Consider the following 24,431-nt stretch of genomic DNA (forward strand, 5'->3'; position numbering starts at 1 on the left):
CAGCCTCATGGGACCACCCCTCTGGCCTGGCGCTTTCCTTAGGCCTGTTTACAGGGCTTATCATTCCTCTGCCTTTTATTTTTCTTATTGTGGTAACAGTGGTTTACAACATTATACAAATTTCAAGTGTACATTGTTATATATTTCAATTTCTGTGTAGATTACATCCTGTTCACCCAAAGACTAATTATAATCCATCCCCACACACATGTACCCAGTCACCCCTTTCACCCTCAATGCTCCCCCCATTCCCCTCTGGTAACCACCAATCCAATCTCTTTTTCTCTTTGTTTGCATCATGTTTATCTTCTACTTATGAGTGAGATCATATAGTATTTGACTTTCTCCCTCTGACTTAATTCACTCAGCATAATACCCTCAGGGTCCATCCATGTTGTCACAAATGGCCGGATTTCATCATTTCTTATGGCTGAGTAGTAGTCCATTGTGTATATATACCACATCTTCTTTATCTATTCGTCCCTTGATGGGCACCTAGGTTGCTTCCAAGTCTTGGCTATTGTGAATATGCTGCAATGAACATAGAGGTACATGTATCTTTATGCATTTGTATTTTCAAGTTCTTTGGATAAATACCCAGCAGTGGGATAGCTGGATCATATGGTAGATCTATTCTTGATTTTCTGAGGCTACTCCATACTGCTTTCCATAGTGGCTGCACCAGTTTGCACTCCCACCAGCAATGTACGAGGGTTCCCTTCTCTCCACACCCTCTCCAACACTTGTTTCCTGTCTTGCCAATTATAGCCATTCTGACTAGAGTGAGGTGATACTTCATTGTAGTTTTGATTTGCGTTTCCCTGATAGTTAATGATGTTGAGCATCTTTTCATGTGCCTGTTGGCCATCTGTATATCTTCTTTGGAGAAATGTCTGTTCAGATCTTTTGTCCATTTTTTGACTGGGTTCTTGGGGTTTTTTTTGTTGAGATGTATGAGTTCTTTGTATATTTTGGATATTAACCCCTTATCTGATATGTGGTTTGCAAATATCTTCTCCCAATTGTTAGGTTGTCTTTTCATTTTGTTGGTGGTTTCCTTTGCTGTGCAGAAGCTTTTTAGTTTGATGTAGTCCCATTATATTTATTTTTTCTTTTGTTTCCCTTGCCCGGTCAGACATGGGACTTGAAAATATGCTGCTAAGACCGATGTTGAAGAGTATACTACCTATGTTTCCTTCTAGAAGTTTAATCGTTCCAGGTCTTACATTCAAGTCTTTAATCCATTTTGAGTTAATTTTTGTATACGGTGTAAGATAATGGTCTACTTTCATTCTCTTGCATGTGGCTGTCTAGTTTTCCCAACACCATTTATTGAAGAGACTCTCCTTTCTCCATCATATGCTCTTGGCTCCCTTGTTGAATATTAGCTGTCCATAGATGTGTGGGTTTACTTCCGGGCTCTCGATTCTATGCCACTGATCTGTGTGTCTGTTTTGTGCCAGTACTGTGCTGTTTTGGTCACTATAGCTTTGTAGTATATTTTGAAATCAGGGAGTGTGATATCTCCATCTTTGTTCTTTTTTCTCAGGATTACTTTGGCTATTTGGAGTCTTTTGTTGTTCCATATAAATTTTAGGATTCTTTGTTCTATTTCTGTGAAAAATGGTGTTGGAACTTTCATAGGGATTCCATTGAATCTGTAGATTGCTTTAGGAAGTATGGACATTTTAACTATGTTAATTCTTCCAATCCAAGAGCACGGAATATCTTTCCATTTCTTTTGTCGTCTTCAATTTCTTTCAACAATGTTTTATAGTTTTCAGCGTACAGATCTTTCACCTCTTTGATCAAAGCTCCTCCTCCTTAAATCACGTCCTTCCCTGGGGTTCTCAGAGCCCCCTACTCCGGTCTCCTCCTACCTCCCTGGACAGTCCTTCTCCGCCTCCCTTAGTGCTGGTTCCTCATCTCTCCAACCTTCAAACATGGAACCTTACCCGTATCTCGTGTCGACTCACTTCTCGGGTGATCTCGTCCAACTGCAGAGCTTGAAACACCATCTCTACCCTGGGAGCACCCACATTTGTCTCCGGGCCCGACCTTGCCTTTAAACTCCTTATCTGCATACCTACTACCATTTCTATGTAGAGGAGGAACAGGCATCTCAAACTCAACATGTCCAGAACAGAATTGGTTATTTCTGCTCTCAAACCCGTTCCTTCTGCAGCCTTTCCCGTCTCTGTAAACTGCAACTCCGTTTTGCCAGTTGCTTGGGCCAAAAACCTCGGGAGTCATCTTGAGGCCTCTTTCACGTCCTAAGTCCCACTGATCAGCAAGTTCCATTGACTCCACTTCAAAATATTTCCAGACTTGGCTTACTCTTAGCCACCTCCGCGCCACCACCCTGTCCAATGACCTTCCTCCTCTCCCCTAGCTGTTGTCATAGTCTCCTAGCCCTTGCCACCCTCACCCCTAGTCTACTGTTGACAGAGCACCCAGAGTGATACTTGAGTCGATCATGTCAGGTCCCCACTCAACCCTACCAATGCTTTCTGCCTCACTCGGAATAAAGCCAGTGCCCTCAGGATGACCTACAAGGCTCTCCACAGTCCCCTAGTCCAACGCCTGTTGTCTCTCTCCTCTCCTCTCTTGCTGCTTTCCTCCTTCCTCATTCTACTCCAGACATACTGGCTTCCATACTGTTCTGCAACTACACTAACTGGGATCCTGCCTCAGGGCCTTTGCACTGGCTGTTTCTTTACCTGGAATGTGCCTCCTCCAGGGAACCACAGGGTTCTTTCCCTCACTTCCTTTAGGTGAGGTCTTCCCCAATCACTTCTATAAAATGATGACCCCACCCCTTGTCCTGCCCTGGCACTCGCTATCCTCCTCATCCTACTTCACTTCTAAGCACACAACACCACCTGATGTAGTCTCCATTTGTTATGGTCCATTTCCTCCCTCTAAAAGGGCAGGGACTTTGCTCTGTGTTGTTCACTGCTGGATTCTCTGTACCCAGAACAAAGCCCGGCACATAGCAGGTGTTCAGTAAACATTTGTTGAAGAAACATCAAGTTCTTGTTAGGAAGAAGACAGACAGCTGAGGAGCAGCTCCAAGACTGACAATAGAAATTTTAACAAAGCAGCCAGATATAAACTAAGCTGTCAGTTTACAGCATCTGGAAGAGGCCTCTGTGACCTGTGCAGAACACCCACCATGCTGTGACCTCACACGCACCACCCTCTCCTCCTGCCTGCTCAGCCGTCAAGGTCCATAGTGACCTGGGGTCAGGAGGAGGCGACCTTATGCGTGGGGTGGAGGACGCAGGGGTGAGTGTTTGCCACTCTTTGAATTCTTGTGGCCTTTCATCATCTCCTAGTCGCTCTCCCGTCCCTTTCTCTAACACCTTTCCTGGCACACTGAACTTGCCAGGCTGAGGCAGATGCTGGCAGCCAGTCCAGGGCTGGGGTTGATCCTTTAGGACTGGTCAGAGGCAGCGAGAGGCAGGCAAAGGTCAGGGGCCCAGGTGGTGACCGGGGCGGGGTGTGGCGGCAGGGACTGTTCCTGTCCGAGCGTCTTACTGCTGGCCTGAGCCAGACCTCATTTCTGGTCCTGCCTCTGCCTCGGGCTTGAGGTGGAAAGCCAGGCTCTCTCTGAACCGCCATCTGTGAGGCTGACCGCCTCCCTGCCCTCCAGATGGGACCCACCCACTCAGAACATTTAATGAGCACCTGCTGTGTCAGGCACAGGGGAAACGGCACTATTCCTGTCCCCCAGGAGCTCCATTTAAACAGCCACATATGACCTAACAATTACAACTATTATGAACGCAACGTGACAGGGGCTCCAGTGAAGCAGAGGGCACCATCACTGCAGAACCGTCTCAGGAAGCCGAAGAAGACATCACAAAGCACCATCGCAGAGTCGTTCAGTTCACATCACAAAGGAGAGAGGAAGACGCCACAGGGGGAGGCAAAAAATGTGGACAAAATTTCCAAAGGTATTTCCAGTCCAATCTCGACACACCAGATCTGAGATCTCAAGCTTTCATTTTCAAATAATTTTTTTTCTTCATTTCTATTTATCGCGAGGGTTAACGCAGGAAAAAATTCGATCAGGAGAACTTACGTTAACTTTAAAGGTCTGTACCAAGCCATCTAAAAAGCGGATGCTGCAGATGACTTCGGATCGGGTTTTCTCTTTGGGTAATTCTGAGGTGCGGATATTATTAATTCTTCCACCCAACGCACGTAACCGGGAGGTCATAACTATCGTCGGATAACCTGCAACAAACAAAAATGTTGTGAGCAAAATTTACCGCTCAATTCTAACACCTTCAGAGTATCATGTGGCTTGTTTATCTGTGTGTCATCTCTCCCTGGGTGAACCCTCTAGGTTTATATTTCTCAGGCTTTCAATTTTTATTTATGTTTTACTATTTTACATAGTTGTGTATTTTACCCTTAAGGTTTTACAGAACTAAACGTGGTGTAAAAATGATTTAAGACATGAAGATATTTATTGATAAATGAGGCTACATTAAAATTAAGAACTCCTAGTCATTAAAAGACATTATTTAAAAGAAAGAAGGAAACCCACAGAGATATCTGCAAATATACATATTTACAAGGAAGGTGTAAAGAGCCTCTACAAATCAATAAAAGAAAAAACCTGGTAGAAAATGGGAATCACATTCCTTGTCAAAGAAATGCAAAACATACAAATTAAAACCACAAAGCGATAGTACCACAAACCCATCAGAACGGCTACAATGAAATCCGACAAAACCAAGTGCTGACCATGGTGTGGAGCCACCGGAACCCGCACGCACTGCTGGTGAGAATGTCAATTAGCACGACTACTTTGGAAAACTGGCAGTATCTAGGAAAGCTGAACATGTGCATATTCTGTAACATAATTCCACTCCTAGGTATATTCTCAACAAAAAAAACTGTATATTTATGCACAAAAAGACAATTTTCATAATAGCCCCAAACTGGAAAAAATGCAAATGCCCATCAACAGAATGGATGAATTGTGGTCTAGCCATGTCGTGCACGCCTATACAGCAAAGGAAATCAATGAACTACTGTTACATGCAACAACATGAATTAACTGCTCTAATGTTGAGCAAAAGCAGTCAGACACAACAGCTCACCTGTAGCATGAACCCATTTAAGTAAAGTCTAGAAACAGGCAAAGCTAGTCAATGCTAATAGATAGGCTAGTGGTTACTCTGGGTGTAGTGATGGGCAAGGGGGTACACAGGGGTCTTCTGGGATGCTTATAATATTCTCTTGATCAGGGTGCTAATGACACTGGGGTAGTCACTGAAAATTCATCAAGCTCTATATTTATGATTTATGTACTTCGCTGTATGTATATTTCAAAATCAAGCTTACTGAAAAAAAGCACCTGTATGAAGAGGGAATTCGAGGGCAGTTTACAATCTGACCGCAGTATATTCAAGGAACCGTAAGGAAAGTGGTTTACTAGTGAACTCAACCGTGGAGTGACAGACTAAAAGACTGGAAATGTGTCCAACAGAGCACATGGTCACATCACACAGGCAGGAGGGCCAAGGTCTAGACCAGCTCCTCAGCTTAGAGGATGGGGAGGCGTAAATCTGATGAGGTCGGGTGGAAGAGCAGGATAATGATGAAAGACTTAAGAGCAATTTAATGTTCTTTATTAATGCTCTGCAAACTTCCTATGATGAGCTGGGCCTTTGCACATGCTATTCCTTCTGTCTGGAAAGCTTTCTGCTCCTCTTCACCTAATTAACTCCTATCCAGGCCTCAGGGCTCAGCACAAGCATCACTTCCTCAGGGAAGCCTTCCCTGATGTCCCCAACTACGTGTATTTGTGTTACAGGTTCTTTTCTCCAGCGCTCATCATAACTTCACATTTACATCTGACGACGTATTTAATATCTGCTTCTGCCACTAGAAGCCAAGCTTCAGGAGGGTAGGAACTGAGTCTAGTCTTGCTCACTGCATCTCCAATACCTCGCTCTGGCAGGCAGTCAATAAATCTCTGAATGAATCAATGAATGAAAGGAAGAACGAAACGAAGCCAAGACTCATCATCTGGAAAAACAGTTCAGCCTCATAGACAAACTCAGGTTGGTGGGAGCGGGCAGGAGAGAAGGACGGAATGAGAGTGGGGGCTTCACTCAGAATGTGGCCTGGGGGTCAGCGCTCCTGACACTGACGTGCATGCAGATGGCTTGGGGATCCTGTTAAGATGCAGGCTCGGCATCAAGTAGGTCTGCCTGGGCCCTGAGAGTCTGCATTTCTCAGTCTCCCAGGTGATGCTGAAGCTGCTGATTCAGGGTCCACACTGTGAGGGGCAAGTCACAGAGAGCTGGAAGAGCAGCACCAAACCTCAGGGCAGGACCGAGATCAAGATGTGGGGATCGGTAGCACGGAAGGGATGAGGACCAAGCAGCCGAGATGCCCGAGAATCAAGCCCCAAGGGACCACAGAGGCAGCTTAGCTTCAGGAAGTAAAAACACAATGACGATGAAAGCTTCTAGAAGATACACTGGGGAGAGAAGGGTGCACTTAGACCCTTATCCTATTTAAGGAGCTCCCGGCAAACCTCCGTTCTCAGTAAATAGGGATAGGGGATCTCAAATATTAATGAAAAAAATTCCTGGGACCAGCAGTGGAAGGAAACTTATTCAGTCGCTTATAAAATTCCACCCACCCCACCACCTCCACCTTGCCCTTTCCAATGAAAACGTCATCAGAAGCAGGGACTCATTTTCTGAGTAATACCAAAAGTTATCGGAAGACAACAAATGTGTTCCACAATGCTTTAACCGCATTGAATTTAAAACGTCAAAATTATTGTTTAGTCCTTGTCTAAGAATTTCAGGTGGGTTATAAGTTTGAGGTTTTTTTTTTTTTTTAAAGATACAAGAGAACTATTACAAACGTGGTTCTTCGTGGGAGTACACATCAGAATTACCTGGGGAATTTAAAAAAAAGATGCCTGTCCCGGCCCCACCCGTAGATGGTGATTCAGCACCCTGGGGTGTGGCACAGAAGGCCATTCCCTTCGGGAAGGGCTCAAAGGAAGGGCCAGGCGGTCAACGGCTGGAGGAGTGGGTTTTCAGGGAACCTCAGGGTGGGTTTTGGGTGGTCAGACAGCACACAGGGTCTGTGGAATCTGAGCCATTCACCCAGGGCGTCCACGTCACAGAGTCTGGCAGGTCCTCAGAGCAGCTGAAACTGACAGCTAATCACACCACGACTCCGGACTGAAAAAAACAAAGGTGATTTCAAACCGGAGCTCCCAAATGCAAGTCACACGGCTGGCATGCCAACTGCAGGACTGATCTTCAAACTGCTCCTCATCGCTCCATGGATCAGCCATCGCCAGCATGGGTAACGGCGGGACTCACGAACTTAACCGTGGTTAATGGTGCTCCCCAGCACAGTCATGGAGCCGGCTGACAAAATAAACTAGACCAGCAACTAGGAAGAGATACACTTTTCCCCCCCCTCACATCGATCTGTTACATAAAGGGTTTGGAACCTAACGACAATGTCATAAAAAAGAATCTCATAAAAATTGCAGAAATGTTCTTCCCACAATTGTTCCTAAAGCAAACTGATAAGAGTAGGTCCGATGTTGAATAACCACATAATTGAGCCATGTGGTGTTGTCAGATTGTCTTGGAATTATATCTTAAACAATCCGGTCAGGACGACAATGGATGCTGACTAACTGCCCTATTTCCTGTACCACAGCAATTGGGGAACTCAGGGTTTCTATGGCTTCCTTTATAAGCCTCTTAATTCTGAACAAAGCCACAGCCCAACCAGGGACACACTGGCCTCTCCAACCACAAATGATCACAGCTGCAGCTGACGCCTTTTACAACATGGAAGCCAAGCTTGTTCTGTGCATATTTAAAAAAAAAAAATCAAACAGTTACAGCTTTAGAATCTGTTTTGCACAATAACAAAAGAGATTCTACCCTATAATCTTTTTATCAAAGACCATACTTGCAAAACATGATAGAAAGAGGCAACATCTCACTCAGCGCATAGTAGGGGCCCAACACATAAGTGTTAGGGGTAGCATGTGGATAGGGCGCATGCAGCGTAGGACACATACTAGGTACTCAGCAAAAGGCGTTTTATTGACAATGCTAACTAAGCTTCTAATGCCATCAGGTGCTGACTGTCGACTCTAGATTTTGTAGGCAAAGCTGATTTCAAATACCTTACAGGTAGGTGTTCTGTTTCTTAAAATTTTACTGCTTTTAATAAGCTTGCTAAGGTTAAAAGGTATTTACTGATAGGCCATAAACCTTTTTTTAAAGATTGGCACCTGAGCTAACATCTGTTGCCAATGTTTTTCTTCTTCTTCTCCCCAAAGCCCCCCAGTTCACAGTTGTACATTCTTAGTTGTAGGTCCTTCTAGTTGTGGCATGTGGGATGCTGTCTCAGTGTGGCCCGATGAGCGGTGCCACGTCCGCACCCAGAATCCGAACCAGCAAAACCCTGGGCCACCGAAATGGAGCGCGCGACCCTAACCATTCCGCCACGGGGCGGCCCCAGATCCGCAATGAACCTTTGACCTCCTCTACAAACTCAGCGGATGCAGAAGCAGGCGCAGGTTGCCACAGGCTGCCACGCCCGGGAGTGTGGGACACCTACCATCCTCCCCTCTGGCCTCCTTGCCTGCCCTGGAGCCCGAGACAGGGAAGAGGCGATGCTCTATTTCGTAAGGGTCTACACGCTGCTCTGGGGAACTCTGTTCTTCCACAAGCCCACGAACCACAGACAAGGAGCAGGGAGAGGAGCACATTCTTCTCCATTAGAGTTAGAGCAACGCGGCTCCACTGCGATCATTTTAAAAGAGTGTGTTAAGGTTATTCTACACCCTTGTTTTTAAAAATAAGAAGTTAGCCCTCTCACTTGAGTGCAAGTTTCCGTTTAAAAAAAAAAAAGGAAGAAAGCAGTCATGATTTATAAACACCTAATTTGCGAGCAAACCATACAAATGAACCGGGGGCGGGGGAGGGCTGGTTGCAGGAACCTGCGTCAATAATCATCAAGCTGACGTAGCCCAATGCTACCACCTAGTGGCCACCAGAGGAAACACTTCACCTTCCAAGGCAAACACAGGTAACAGCCATGCTCCCTCCTTGTTGGATCATTCGGTCTGGCCTATTTAAAAAAACACAACACACACTTCACTACATATAAGGCCTAATTCTCTCCCTTTCCCAGGTGAACTCAGCAAAGCTCTTCTTTTTTTTTTTTTTTTTTTTTTGCTATTTATGAGCCCAACAGATGCCTGATCGGCTGGAGACGGGCATTTCTAGCACAGAAAATAAACACTCATGTACATGTACGACTAGCCATGCTAGATGGATGACTCGTGAAATTAAGCATGCTTCGCAAATACCAACATTTAATCTATTTAAGATAAATGTTTTATTTGTTAGTATTGCTTTCTCCTCCTCCTCACTGTAAGCACACAGCAGTTAAGCTACATTATTATGGGTTAACCAAGTCTTCGAAGGGCAAACCAGGCCCTAATCACGACTTCATCACACACAGACAGGAAAGCCAACCACACGCTCAGATGGCTGCCTGCACTGCACACAGGCCAGCTTCTGATTTCCGTCTGCTTTAAGGTCGGGCCCAAGTGCTCCTTAGACGTCCCTGAAGTGGGGCAACTCTGCTACGGATAAAACTGACAAATACCTGGATGCAGATTAATCACGTATCAGGCACTGGATTGAGAAGAGATCAAACTGTAAGAATGCATGCTGATAATTAAGTGGCTAAAAGAGACAGTGACTAAAACGAGGCTTTTTATACAAGAGACTTAACTAAAACTTTAGTGTACTTAAGAATTATCTGGGGAGCTTGTTAAAATGCAGATTCTTGGGCCCGCCCGGTGGCACAGTGGTTAAGTTCACGTGTTTATGCTTTTGTGGCCCAGGGTTCGCCGGTTCAGATCCTGAGGGCAGACCCAGCACTGCTCATCAAGCCATGCTGAGGCAGCATCCCACATATAAAGTAGAAGAAGATGGGTACGCATGTTAGCTCAGGGCCAATTTTCCTCAGCAAAAAGAGGAGGATTGGCAGCAGATGTTAGCTCAGGGCTAATTTCAACCCCCCTCCCCCTCCCCCAAAAAACCTACAGATTCTTGGACACCACTCAGAGATTCTGATTTTGTAATGACTCAGGAAATTGCATTTTAAAACTTAAATTCTCTTTGAACTTACAAAAAAGTTGCAAGAAAAACAGAACTCTTGCATATTGCTGTTGGCCTGGATTCAACTGTGAACATTTTGCCACATACACTTTCTCTCTCCTGCACACTCCTCCCCTCCCCCCGCTTTTTACTGAACACTTGAGAGTAGCAGATTGTGTCCCTTTACCTCGCAATATTTTAGCACATCTCTCTCAAGAACAAGGGTATTTCACAACAACAGTACAATTTTCACACTGAAGCAATTTAACATTGATAAAGCACTTATCTAATGTACCGTCTATGTTAAAATTTTGCAAATTGTTCTGATGCTGTCCTTTCTTTCCTTCTGATCCAGGCTCCAAACTAGGACCTTGCCTTGCTTTAGTTGTCATATAGAAGTTGCCTTTTTTTTTTTTTTGGTGAGGAAGATTGGCCCTGAGCTAACATCTGTTGCCAATCTTCCTCTTTTTTTGCTTGAGGAACATTAGCTCTGAGTGAACATCTGACCAGTCCTCCTCTATTTTGTATGTGGGTCATTGCCTCAGCATGGCTGACGAGTGGTGTAGGTCTACACCCAGGATCTGAACCTGAGAACCCGGGCCACCGAATTGGAGTGGGCTAAACTTAACCACTATGCCACAGGGCCAGCCCCCAGAAGTTGTATTTTTAACAAGCACCCCCAGGGGACTCTGATGCAGGCGGCCTGAGCACCACCCAGCGGAAAACGCTCAGATGATCTCCAGGGTTCCCTTGGGTTGACCTTCTGTGCCTAGAGCCAGAGGCTTGGTTAGCGGATGCCCTACGTCAGTTTTCCTGCCTATGTTACCAGTCGCTTCCCAGGGCTAAAAAGAATTTCCAAAGTTGAGCAGCTGTCCCATCACTCAGTCTGGGGAAGCACTTCCTCAGGCATTGCTGGAGTACCAGCCTCTCCAGTCTATATGTCAGTGCCGGGATTAGCACTGTTGTCATAACAGAGGGGAAGAAAGCAACAGTTCAGAAAGTATTCTACCACTTAATATTACATAACCAGATGTCTTGGCTTGTTCACTCAAAGTAGTTCACATCTTTCACAGACAGCAATTCTTAATTCATAACGTCCAAGTTATAAAAAAGACCACAGGGCCTTCTGTTATGCACATTCTTTCTCAGAAATGGACAAGAGTCAACTACCAGTGTCGTAAGGAAGAAAAAGGAAAAGAGATGCATGCGTATTGTGTGATCCATTGGGCTTTGCAAATATTAATGAAACTCAGCCCAACTAATTAAAAATTGACGATTTTAGTTCTCATTTGTGAAATACCCATATGTCCTGGAAAACACTTCTATATACACTATTTCACTTTATTAATTTTAAATTATGTGCGGCTCATAACAAGTTACCATAAACTAGTACACGAAATTTTTTTCCTCATGACTAATATTTGTAAATTTATCAACATTACACTCTGCCATTTTCTCCCCACTTACTTGACTTTTTTAGTTTCCAAAGTACAACACTGCATAACAATAACAAAGATAAATATACTGACATTTTAAAAACTAACTTGTAAACATAATCACTACTGAATATTTACTAAAGTAGAAAAAATCTCTTCATTAAGGGAGGCATTTTCATATTGCTAATTCAGCGTTAAAGTCAATAAATTAATTTGTCCTGAGCCTATAGACAGAAAAATTTTTAAACAACATCTTTAAAGTTTAAACTGCTAATGATAACGATAACCACAGCTGACAATGGAAGTTTTGGGTGCACAAGACTTTAATTTGGGTATGCATATATAAAAATATTTAATATCTTTTATTTATAAAGAAATGCTTCTGCGAATGCCTTTATGGAGGTTTTTAACTCCCAGATGTCACATTATTCTCCACCACATGGGAGAAAATGCTCACACAAGTCACTTTAGAAACGCAGCTCAAAACTCAAATTATCTTGCAATTGTTAATCCCAATACCCCAGAAGTACAATCTCGGAATCAAATCACGGGTTCGACAGATCCTGCAACTTGTTCAGGGAGGGGATGTCTGACCGGAGCCCCGGGGGAGCACATTGGAGTCATCTGCAGGATTGGCTGTGTTCATGGAGACCCGCAATGAGAACCCTTGTTCTCAAACAGCTTCAAAATGTCAAATAGTTTTCTCATCACGGAGCTGGGGTTTATTTATAGGTTCGACACCGTGACACTTGCAAAACTAACAAAATAAGAGTTTTACTTGATCCCGGGAGGATGACGAGAAGTAGGTTTAAGCTCCCTGAAGGGCAAGATAAAGAATGCTGTGGGAGCTGCAGGCGGTTTTGGGAGAGAGGTAATGTTGCTATAAAGAGAAACCAACCTCTTATGTTCCATGAGCTGCGTCCTCGGGGCTGGGATGGGAAGCTGGCTAACCAACACAAGGTTTGTTCTTCAGTGATCTGAAAACTCACGTTCAACTTGTACCTCTTCTCTCCTCCTTTCCTTAAAGCATCCCACTGAGGCAAAAGCACAAATTTTAAGTGCACAGCTCTCAAGAAGGCCAGCAGGAGCTCCCGCATGGCCCTTTCTTCCCCTCCAGGGGTGACCACTCTCCTGACTCTCAACATTATCACGACATTTTTTAAATGAGATTTTTAGAAGGTGGTTGTCTTTTTTAATGTTTAGGAAAAGGTCATCGGGCACAGTGCTAAACCAGCCCCCTCCAAACTTCCCAGGACTCCACCCTCCCAGGCTGTTTCTCAGCAGGCCTGTGGATGCTGCTGGCAGCTCGTCTGGTGTGTGGGCCGTAGAGAAATGAGAAGAGCCGTCACTTGGCCTCCCCACAAGGAGGTCTTTGACCCGTGACTGGTAAACTTCTCCTACTACGTGCAACTCAGTCAACCCAGAAACTTCTGAGGCCAGCAAATCTGCTCCTGGGAGAAAAAGGGAACACACGCCACCCACGGAGGGACCAAACCACAGCACGCTGAGGACAGTGACTTCCCAGGACTTACTAACTAGACAAGCTAACCCTCCAGCCGCCAAGCAGCCAGCTGAATTCCCGAATCAGACTAGGACTACGATTTCACAGGCTCATCGATCTTGTTTACCATTACTTTTAGCCTTTGTTATTACTGTGGCAAAGGAGTTCCGGATCGTTGACTCACTCAATATTCATTTACTGGGCGCTGGCTCTGCACCAGGCCAGGGAGTGGAGTGGGGGCAGGGGGAAGGCAGAGGGGCCTAGAGTTTCAAGCTCCAAGGGAGATGAATGCCCTGGGTGACAGAGGAACAGGAAGGCAGCTCCCGACCAGACCAGGGGGGCTGGGTGGCAGGACCAGTTCACCAAGGCTTCACGGGGAATCTTACAGGATAAAGGGAAATTGGCCAGGTGGCAGAAGCACATCCCGACACTGCACGTGCAAAGGCCAGGAGGGGAAACACATGCACATTTTAGGAACTCCAGGGGAACAGAGTTAGTAGGAGTGTCTGAGGAATAACTGACATCCTAGAGAAATCTCAGGGAGGAAAAGATGAAGTTCTTCGAAATTCCAAGGGGCCATCACACAGGAGGAATTAGGATATGGTTTGAGGCTGTGTGAGGTCAGCAACAAGGGAATCAGAAGTGGGTTGGAACCCCCCCTTAAGCATTTATCAGCTGTGTGAACTTAGATCATTCCCCCTGAGACTCAGTTTCCTTATCTATAAAAGGGAGGAGATTTTCTCTGCTTTCCAAGGTTGTTTTAGGCACTAAAGATGGTACGTATGCAAATTAACTGGCACCTAGCAGGGCCCCATCAATGGTACTTATTACTACTATCATTAGACTGATGTTTTTAGACCCTAAAGGTTCAATGGGTAGAAGATGAAAGAAACAGATAGCCCTTCAACAGAAGAAAGAGCTTTTTGAACAGTCAGGGTTGCACAAATATGGAAGGGACTATGTTGGGAGAGAACGAGCTCCCTGTCACTAGAGGTGATCAAGCAGAGAAGCTGGAGGAGACCCTTGGTGAGAAGGTTGCAGAAGGCAGGCTGGCACTGGAGGAGGTGGGATGGATGAACTTTGAGCTTCCAGGACCGAGATTCTACTATGATTTCAGTTTCAACAGTGCCAAGGTTAAATTTCTGTATGTGTAAGCCCTACTCAGCAGCAGCACTGTTCAAAACTGGATTTTCTTATATGGATTTCCCAGGAGAAATATTCTAAACAGATAACTCCTCGGAAAAAAACTAAAATGGCCCATCAAACCATGAACTAGGGGATAAAAGAATATGAACGGACAAAAAGCAATACACAAAGGTCAAAATATAGACAACCGGATGTTTTAGACTGAGCTGTTTTATGTAAAATTAAGCTACCAATCTCTTTTCTTCCTCCCTCTGAACAGTTCCACTAGGCCTCAAACAGACTGGAAAACAGGATGGAATAAATTTACTCCACAGGGACACGAATCAAGTTGCATAAACTTTACAAAAATACTGTGCTAATATTTGCCCTCGGGGCACAGACACGCCCATTTGGACGTCGGTCCACGATATTTCTATCTTCGGCTCCAGCCCCCACCCCTTTACAGCCAAAAGCAGCAGAAGCCCTCAGAAAAGAAAACAGCTAGAGTCACTTTGAAAGGCTTGAGATGTGCTAATCGCAGCTCATCCCAGCCAAGAAGCAGGAATCTCACAGCCGGGCCATCCTGCCAGCTCCGTGCCTGCCAAGGAGTCTGCAGCCAGGGGCAGCCTGGCCAGAGAAACCCGAGCCTCACCACCAGCAGCCCTCGCCATCACCATCCCTCAAGGAAACACAGAATAATACCCTCCAACCCCTCCCCGCAAGGTATCACCCTACTTATCACTAATCAGCCAACTGACTGGGAAAGTCACTCCTCCATTTTTCTTCAGCCCAGTTTCCCAGCTTAGAGCGCGCTCAGGCTGCTTCCAGCTTTCAAACCCGCTGCCTGGAAGGTTTTAATCCGAGGGGCCATATCAGGTTATATTAGGTACAGCAACTCTGTTGGTTGCCAGCGCCTCTAGAAACCAAGATAAAATGTATTTTTATGCAGCCTCGTCAGATTTCCAGAGCTTTATGACTTGCTGAGATGGGGTCAGAAAATTAATGAGAGGAAACTGCATTAACTCTAAAAATGACTTATAAAGGCATGCCAGAATGCTCATCACAGCAACAGCAATTCGGAATAATTGAGTGCAAATAATATATCTTGCTGCTGCCGTTGTTGCATGTACTTGTACTGAGGCCTTCCACGTGCAGGGAGCTGGGAATATAGACAGATACAATCCGTTCTTTGATTTCAAGGAGTGCCTGGCGACTTGGACGAGGAAAGCTGCTGCCTGGCGGCCCCAGGTGGCCAGGGCTGGTTGGAGGTTTGAAGGAATCAGTCAAACTTGGGTTCTAGTCTCGGCTCTTCACTTCCAAGCTGGTATGACCTTGGACAAATCAACTTGCAATTTGTCTCAGTGTCCTCCTCTGTAAATAATCCTGGGGAGCAGCGATGTCGTGCCTGGCCCACCACAGACACTCAACGCCAGCTGCTGTGAGGACGGCCTCTGTATTACGCCCTTTCCCGGCTCCTCGCTCCTAGTCCCTGGGCCATTCCCATTCCCAGGCTTCCTGTCCTGAGCGGCAATAAGGATCCTAAAGCGCTTCCGTTTTCCAAAGACTTTCACATCCCTTTCTCCTGCTCTGTTCATTCTGACTGGGCCTCGCGGGCAGTGTTGCTGCTCCCACTTTACAGATTGAAGGTTAGACTCCAACAACCACGCCCAAGTCACACAGTCAGCCTCCAAATGGGGTGATGATCCCAGGCTCAGTGCAGGGCATGCCACACCTGCCCACAGGCCCGCAGGACTGGGGAGGAAGGGGACTTACAGGTGATTCGTTGGGGCTGGGGGAAGCCCCACTTAATAACTCTCGTCTCTAATTTACTGAGGAAAGGTATGTTCTTACCCTTTGAGATAATCTCATAAACACTCCCCACAGCTCCCATGTTGGTCCATTTCCTCTTAGGAGATGGTCCAGAAAAGTTTTCTTCCCCCCAATTAATTCTGCAACATCAGAAACCTGAGTAATGACTTGGGTATCTATTACCATATTCCCTCCGTTCTAAGATGACACGATTGCTTTAACAGGTGTTTCAGAAAAATTTTAAAGGAACAGTACATCCAAAGCACCCTTTGATCTCGAAGGTCGTGATCTCAGAAAAGTTAAAATGTGGGATGCACGCCTCTCAGAATTGAGGAAACGTAGTCAATGACTTCCTCTCACTTTTGCAAAGGCGTGGGCTGGAGTGCATGCACATGACGTCTAAAGGCCCTTCCAGCTTGACAGGCAGCCACCCCTGGGTTAATTATTAGCAGAGAACAGGAGTGGGCCACCTCATTTCCTGAGGCCAGGCCCTGGGTTTGGCCTGGGGCCTCTCCTACCATGTGACCAACAGCTCTCTTTCCAGGGAGATCCTGGGAGAGTAGCCGGCCAGCCCCAGCCCGTCCACTGCACCTGCCTCCAGGGATCTCAGAACTGTGAGGGCCCCTGAGGAAGGCCCAGGTTGCTGGTAGCCCCCAGGAGGCTGGGTTTCTCGATGAACTTGAGCTCAACCAGACCCCTGCCTGCTCACCCGCAGGGGCAGGCACACGTGCTGGGTCTAAACCAAGGATCTCATGAGGACAGTCACGGGAGGGGGGTGACTGATAAACCAGGGGGACACTCTAGGTGCCACAGAGGCCCAGGTCTCCAGGAGGATCCAGGACAGCACCTAAATCCTTTCAACCAACTGTGGGAGGTGCTCGGGCAGAGCAGGGTCTCCCTCCAAGGCTAAGAAAACACAAGTCAGCTCTGACCACCCGAAGGCGGCAAACCCTGGAGGGGAAGTGGGGGGGGCAGCTCAGCTGCCACGCAGGGCGCACTGATGCGCTCACATCAGATAAAACAAGCCAACCAGCAGTGTTGCTTGTTTGGGGGCAGATATTAAGTTGTACTTATAATGTCTATACAATCACACACCTTACTCTTTCCCATTACCCCACTATCAAGCATTTGTCCAGGTGTCTCAAACACTTCACTGGCATTTTTTGTTATGACTTCACAATATTCCATCTACTGGAATCACAACCACAGCTGGGTGTTCGGATGACTTCTAATTAGTAGGGCTCAGACTTTCAGAAGAGCCCACAGTAAACCCAGAGGGGAGGAGAAGCTCGTGAGCAAGGGCTGGCACCAACATCAGGGAAGTGGGGTCCCGATGAGCATGGCAGCAAGGTGGCAGGAAGGGACGAGACCACAGCCCAGAGGAAAACGGCAGAACGATAAGCAGGCAATCAATGATGATTTGGGCAAAACCACCAGATTGTCCTGGATGGTAGAAAAGACAACATAGTCAATCTTTTCACGTGGGGAAGGATGGAATGAAAGGGGATGGGAAGGCATCTCCCACGACAGATGCGCTACACCTGTCATCTCATTTGACTCCCCCATCAAAAGAGAACTAGGCTAAAGACCGTAAGGACCGTGCCTGAGGTGACCCGGTACAGAGCAGAACCCAAACCCAGCAGCTCCTGACAAATCGCACTCCTCCCAGACATTGAACTACCCTGCCCTGGTCTGTCTTTATTATGGTAAAACAAATAGAATCATAAAATTGCCATTTTAACCATTTTAAAGTACACAATTCAGTGGAATTAATTACATTCACAATGTTGTGCAACTGTTACCATTGTTTCCAAAACTTTTCACCTTTCCAAACAGAAACTCTGTACCCATTAAGCAATAACTCCTCCTTCCCTCCCTCCCCCAACCTCTGGCAATCTCTACTTTGTCTCTATGAATTTGCCTGGATATTTCACCTAAGTGGAATTATACAACATTCGTCCTTCTGTCCCGGCTTATTTCACTTAGCATAACGTCCTCCAGCTTCACCCATGTTGCAGCATGTTATCAGAACTTCATTTCTTTTTAAGACTGAATAATATTCCATTGCATGGATAGACACATTCTGTCTATCCATTCGTCTGTTGTGGACACTTGGGTTGTTTCCGCCATTTGGCTACTGCAATGAACATCTCTGTATAAGCATCTGTTTGAGCCCGTTTTCAGTTCTTTTGGGTATATACCTAGGAGTGGAATTGCTGCATCATTTTGTAATTCCATGTTTACCTTTGTGAGAAAGCACCAAACTCTTCTACAAAGGTTACCCCATTTTCCATTCCCACCAGCAACGAAGGGTATTCCAATTTCTCCACATCCTCACCAAGACTTTTATTATAGCCATCCCAGTAGGTGTGAAGTGATATCTCATTGTGGTTTTGATTTGCATTTCCTCGATGACTAATGATGTTGAGCACCTTTTCACGCGCTTATTGGCCATTTGTAGATCTGCAGAGAAATGTCTATCCAAGTCCTCTCCCCATTTTTTAATTAGGTTGTTTATCTTAATTTGGGTTGTTGAGTTATGGGAGTTCTTTATATATTCTGAATGTTAAACCTTTATCAGATATGGTTACCAAATATTTTCTCCCATTTTATAGGCTGTCTTTTCACTTTCTTGATGATGTCCATCGATGTATAAAAGTTTTTAATTTTGATGAAGTCCAATTTATCTAATCTTCTTTTGTAGCTTGTGCTTTCATATCACATCCAAGAACCCACTGGTCATGAAGATTTACTCCTATGTTTTTTTCCTAAGAGTTATATGGTTTTAGCTCTTAGATTTAGGTGACTGATCCATTTTGGGTTAATTTTTGTGCAATGTGAGGTAGGGGCTGCCATGGTCTTTCCGACCAGGGTCCCCTCCCACCATCATCCCCTGGCAGAGCCGACAGTGCTGCACTAGACCATGAACTTGAAGAAGGCAGGGCCTGGGTCTTTGAAAAATCACTATTGTGCTGTAGGCAGCTGGCCCAGTGCCTGGTACCCAGCAGGGGCTCAATAATTAACTGAGATGAATGGATGGTTGCGTGGATCAACACTGGGGGCATGCTCCACCCCCAACCCACTTCTCAACCCTACTCCAAGACCACCCACCGCTGGCTGAAAGACTCGTTTGTAACAAAGGAGTAGATCTGATAGGCTAAACATTTTAAGGACTATATATATCAACAATTACACTTACACACTCCTGTCAGTTAAACTAAAATGGTCCAAGATCTAACTAGCCCACTTAACTAAGGACAGGGCAGAGGGTCCCAGGCTGGAAAGCTCAACCTGTCCTTACTAGTCTCCTAGTTCAAGCCCCTCATTGCACAGACAAGGAAACCAAAGGGCCAATGGAGGCAGTGACCTGCCAAAGCCTGGGCTTCAATTCCCAGGGTCTTCCCCAAACACAGGCCTCAGTGATCACCCACTGCAGACAAGCAACGAAAAGGCGGGAGGTTAGTCTGAATTCCTGCAAGGGGCAGGAGTGGCCCTCTGGCTCCAAAACCTCTCAACCACAAACAACGAACCCTGGTCCCAGATCTCATTCTGCGACACAAGGACCACCGCCGTGCCCTCATCACATCACCCCTCACCTGCTCGCTCTGCCCCTTTCATGTCCCTGGGCTGTGCCAAGCTTGTTCCGCAGCTTGCAAGTCCCCTCCCACAGACATCCTCCGCCTGGCTCCCTCCCTTTCTTCAGACCTTATCAGTGAGGCCTTCCTGATCACTCCCCCTCTCCTTTACTCTTTTTCCCCTTAGCGTTTATCACCAGTGGACAGTTCAGTACTTGTTTATGGCCTGGCTCCTCCCAATTCCAACAATCCTCCTCCCACTACAACGGAAGTTCCTTAAAGGTAGGGACTCTTAGTTAACTGCTGCTGTATCCCCTGCACCTGGAACAGTGCCTGGCAAACACGAGGTACTCAATAAGTACCCGTGGAATGCATGGGTAAGAGGAGAACACGATCAATCAGCATCTGGTACATCGCTCCGCATTACAGAAGGGAAGGCAGGCGCTCCAATGCACAGGTGAGCATGGCCTGGACCCAGCAGCCACAGGGGCCCACAGGCCATCCCGGCTCTGGGGCCTGTGACAGGGGCAGTCAGGGCTGGGACACTGTGGGTGATCAGACAGCACCACACATCTCAGTTAAGCCTGAGATGCTGGCAGCTATTACTGTGCTGACCTGGCCATAGAAAATAGAGTCTCTCCCCACAGGCACTTAAGAAATGCTGGTGAAATGCACAAACGAGTGAATAAACAGAAGCTAATGTACACAGGGCTTACACCTGCACTTTTATGAGGTTCCTGTCATTGCTCCTAACAGCATGTCATTCCAACAATGCTGGGAGGTGGACTGACCCAAGTGAGTCCATTTCCAGGAACCTACTGTCAGGACATACCCAGACAGGAAATAAAGTTTTATTTGCAAAGATTTTCCTTGCAGAGACATCAAAAGTTACCACAAAAGTTGATTTCTAGCTTTTGAGGGCCAGTTAAAAGTCAGTCACAAAATAGCCACAGGAGAGCCATGAAGAGTTCATAACGACATGGAAAATGATTAGATGATTAAGTTAAAAAGGCTAGTTACAACACTGTATCTCCAATATGACAACTATTTAAGACATCAAGGAACTCATAAGGTCATCAAAACATACTTGCTAGTTTTTCTATCCTTTCAACTTTCCTGTATTTCCAAATTTTCTATCACGAGCAATAATGAGTTTCAAGAAAATAAGAACTTAAAAAAATGCTGTCACCTGATGCTTTATTGGTGCCCAGGGTGTGGGACTGCTCCGACCTCCATGCATTCCAGCTGCTCCTCTCCCGCTCTGCCTTCACTAGGCCCGGTTTCTTTCTCTTCCTCCAGCGGGCCCCCAGCACCTGGCCAACAGCCCGCCTGACCCTGCCATCACTTGGGCCTTGTCAGCCACACCTGCAAGCACTCTGCCCTCAGAAATGCCACCGTGAGCCTGGGCTGCCCCAGAGACGACAGTCGGGCCAGAGTCCTCCACTTCCCAGCTCTGTGGCTTTGAGAAAGTTATTGTACCTCTCTGAAACTCCACTTCCATCTCAGGAAAGTGAGGCCGGCGCCAACTCACAGGGGCCTAAGGTTCAAGGAGCTCATGGGCCCCACTTCACAGGGCCCTTCTGAGGTTAAGGTTCAACATGCTAATGACTGCGAATGGCTCTATACCCTGCCACGTGTTGGGTCCCAATCCGTGGTTCCAGCCCGCCTCGGGAAGCTGAGATTCTTCATCCTCAATGTGCCTAAGTCTGGGCACCCGTCCTCTCCTGAGGGAGCAGGAGAAAAGCAAGTTTGCTCTTGGATCTTAGAGCAACACAGGGGTTTCTTGGCTGAAATCCCCACTCGCCCATGGAACCCTCTACTCCTCCAGAGAGCTTACCGCCCAGCTCCTGCTCCCCAGAGCTGATGCCCAAGTCCCCATGGCTCCCCAGCCCCCATTCTATCTTCTGAAGACGTTCCTGACATTTTCACTGGAGGTCCTGCCGACTCCTCAAACCACCTTCCCCATCCGTCCACACCAACTCTCTCCCAGGCACCCCAACTCGGTGCGCCCCGGGCATTCAGTGAGCCCCAACTGCGCCAGGCTCCCACGGCAGGCGGTGGGGCTCGGAGGTGACTAAGACGCCGTCTCAGGTCTCTGCTCTCTGAGTTCACAGGCTGGTCAGAGCGAGAGATGCGTGAATAATCAAATAATCACCTCGCAGGGTAGTAAGTGCTGGGAAGACAGGTGTGTGCCACTAGCTGCTGGGACCTTGTCTAGGGCGTGACCACAGCTCAGCCTGGGACAAACACGGCTTCTCAAGGGATTTTAATGGCAAAGCTAGACCTTGAAGGATGAAGTATCAAATGACAAAATCAAATCACCCAATAGTGACCTCAAAGCCCTCAGGGGCCCCTACTGCCCCTCGTCCATCACCACCCACAATCTGATTCCAATCTAACAGGCCAGACCCAGGACACCTGGCGGCCCCCCACTCCAAGGCGTCTCCAGGGAGCTGGGGAGAAGGCTGTGTGGCTGTGCTCATTGTGCTTTTTCTCTTCTCCACCATAAGACATGTTCTGGACCAACGCCACTCAAAGTGTGGTCTCCAGAGGGTTGGCGCAGCATCACTCGAGTGTTAGAAATGCAGACTCCTGGGCCCCACTCTGACCTTCGGCACCTGAATCCTCTCGTGCGCGGGTAAAAGTCTGAGAAGCTCTGCTCCCCACCTCTATCCAACTTTCCCTGGGGCTTTGGCTTCCTCCTCCTCCTCCACAATCTTCATCACATCCCACACCCTCCGTGGTAGCACCACCTCAGCCCCGCCCTGCACAAGTCACACCATCTCTGAGACCTCCGGCTCCACCTGTGGACCAACGTCACGCTATAGTCCTCCTGTCAAGCTTACTGAGAGAGACAGACAGCAGGCTGTGGCTGACAACCAGCACTTCCTAGGTAATTATGTGCCACCGGAGACCTGCCCGTCATCACGGGCTCTTCCCCCGATCTCGTGGGGTGGAGCGACCTGTCAGTCTCCATGTGGAGAAGAAGAAATCGAGTCGTTAGAAGGCTCATCTCGGGGCACAGAGCAGAGTGGTGGCGGGGAGGAGGGGGGGGCCCAGGCTTACAAGCTGCAGCAGAGATAACAATGACCACCGCAGCCCTGCAGAGCAAGCTCCGCGGGAGGAGGCTGGGAGCAAGGACGCACATTCGCATTTGAGGTGGGGAACGGTTTGGCCGGGACCCAGAAACGTGGGCAATGTAGCAGAGAACAAGTGGGAGAGGGAGGCAGAGGCCAGGCCATGAAACCCTTCAGGGGCAGGCTAAAGAGCTTAGACTCACGCGGCGACAGGAACAACGACGTTCTTGGAGCACACCGGTCAGAAACGGTTCTATCTTTCCCTGACATCCATCCCGTGCCATCCCCTCACCCCCAGAAACCTGATTCTTCACCATTTGGGACATGCTTCTCTGACCCTCCCCACGCAGCAAACCAGCAAATGCAGTCAGGCTCTCCCAGGTCCATCTCCCGCCCTCTGGTCTCCTCTCCACACCGAAGGCTGGCCCCTCCCACAGCAAAGCCTTAATAAGAGTCACCAAACTGGCCTCACGTGCCCCTCAACAAGGTCCAGCTGCCAGGAATCCTGCCCCTCCTCTCCTGTGACTGGGAGCACTTCCCCAAGGACTCAAAGCGTAGGCTCCCCTCCAAGCCCGTCTTCCCACATCAGATCCTCGGTCTCCACACTCATCTCCTGGAGGAAGAGCCGGGACTCACCTCCTTCCCCTTCAGCCGACATCCTAAGGAGGCCCAAGGGGGTCCTGGGGAATGAGTGAATAAGAGACAATCTCTGCCCTAGAGAAGCTCCCAGGAGGGAGCCCAGACCCTGAGTGTGCGCCCCTTTAAAGGGAAAACATCCTCTTGACCCCCACCCCACCCCACCCCACCCCATCCATTCGGGCACCTGGATCTATTTGGTAACTTAAGAAACTGAAGACTTTCTTAGTCTCTGAAAATATCTTTTGTTAGCAAATAATCACTGTAACAAAGAACTGACTTTATTAGGATTGAAAAAATTTAAGATTAACTTTGTATAAAACAGCGTTAAAATTATAACACAAAATTTAAAAATCCTCACATTATTTATACACCGCAAATGTGTCGGAAGAACTTCATTTGTGAAATAGAAGTCCGGCTGCTCACCGTGTGGTCTGGGGATCCGTCTCACCATCACCCAGGGGCTCGTTAGAAATGCAGAACGTAGAGCCCACCCAGGCCCCCAGCATCGGAATCTGCATTTTGCCATGAAGGCTTGGGAAGGCCTGGCTTGGAGCACGTGGTTTGCTGGGTTGGGGGTAGAGACGGGGGAAAGCCAGGCCAGATGGAGCCAAGTTACATGGAACCTGCAGAGAATGAGGAGATCTTATGTGCTTTCGTAGGGAACAGTTTCTGGTAGCAAAGTGAAGGAGATAAAGACATGAAGGGCTTATGGGGGACAGTGAGCAAAGTGGAGGCAGATGGGAGAAGCATAGGGACGAACCCAGTTTTCACTGGGGTGGAAAGGAAAGAGGGGCCAGAGGAGGGATCCCTGAGGTGTGATGGGCAGGCTGTGCCCAGGGCAGGTGTCGGGGTGACTGAGGGTGACCCTGGGGTTTCTAAGCTGAAGACTGTGGGACTTACGGAGCGGATGTTTTTAAGGAAGAAGTTGCAGGGCTGTTTTGGACATGCAGAGAAGGGACCAGGGGACACTCAGCGGGAGATGTTCAGATGTGATATCCACAGGACCTCAACTGCCCGCAGATGACCAGGCTGGAGACACAGACCTGTGAGCCCCTGACGATGGGATCAGGTGAGTTCACCCA

General features: G+C 47.3%; 1 protein-coding gene and 1 long non-coding RNA gene across 9 annotated transcripts in view; one reads left to right on the plus strand and one right to left on the minus strand.

Moving 5' to 3' along the window:
• The window catches only part of PTPN3 (protein tyrosine phosphatase non-receptor type 3), a 141,526-nt gene that overhangs the window by 70,803 nt on the left and 46,292 nt on the right, over nucleotides 1–24,431 (minus strand). For all 8 annotated transcript variants that reach the window (XR_011533281.1, XM_070594954.1, XM_070594959.1 and 5 more), the window contains exon 2: nucleotides 4,088–4,242. Coding sequence is in view for 3 of the 8 variants with exons in the window: in XM_070594954.1 (XP_070451055.1) it covers nucleotides 4,088–4,242 (155 nt within the window). In the remaining 5 variants the exon portion in view is untranslated. The remainder of the gene's footprint in view (nucleotides 1–4,087; nucleotides 4,243–24,431) is intronic.
• On the plus strand, nucleotides 3,188–7,553 carry LOC139079568 (uncharacterized). The gene is made up of 3 exons (XR_011533288.1): nucleotides 3,188–3,288; nucleotides 3,801–3,959; nucleotides 5,834–7,553. It is a non-coding gene; the product is annotated as an uncharacterized lncRNA (long non-coding RNA).

Source organism: Equus przewalskii, chromosome 26, assembly GCF_037783145.1.
Source record: "Equus przewalskii isolate Varuska chromosome 26, EquPr2, whole genome shotgun sequence".
Taxonomy (NCBI): Eukaryota; Metazoa; Chordata; class Mammalia; order Perissodactyla; family Equidae; genus Equus; species Equus przewalskii.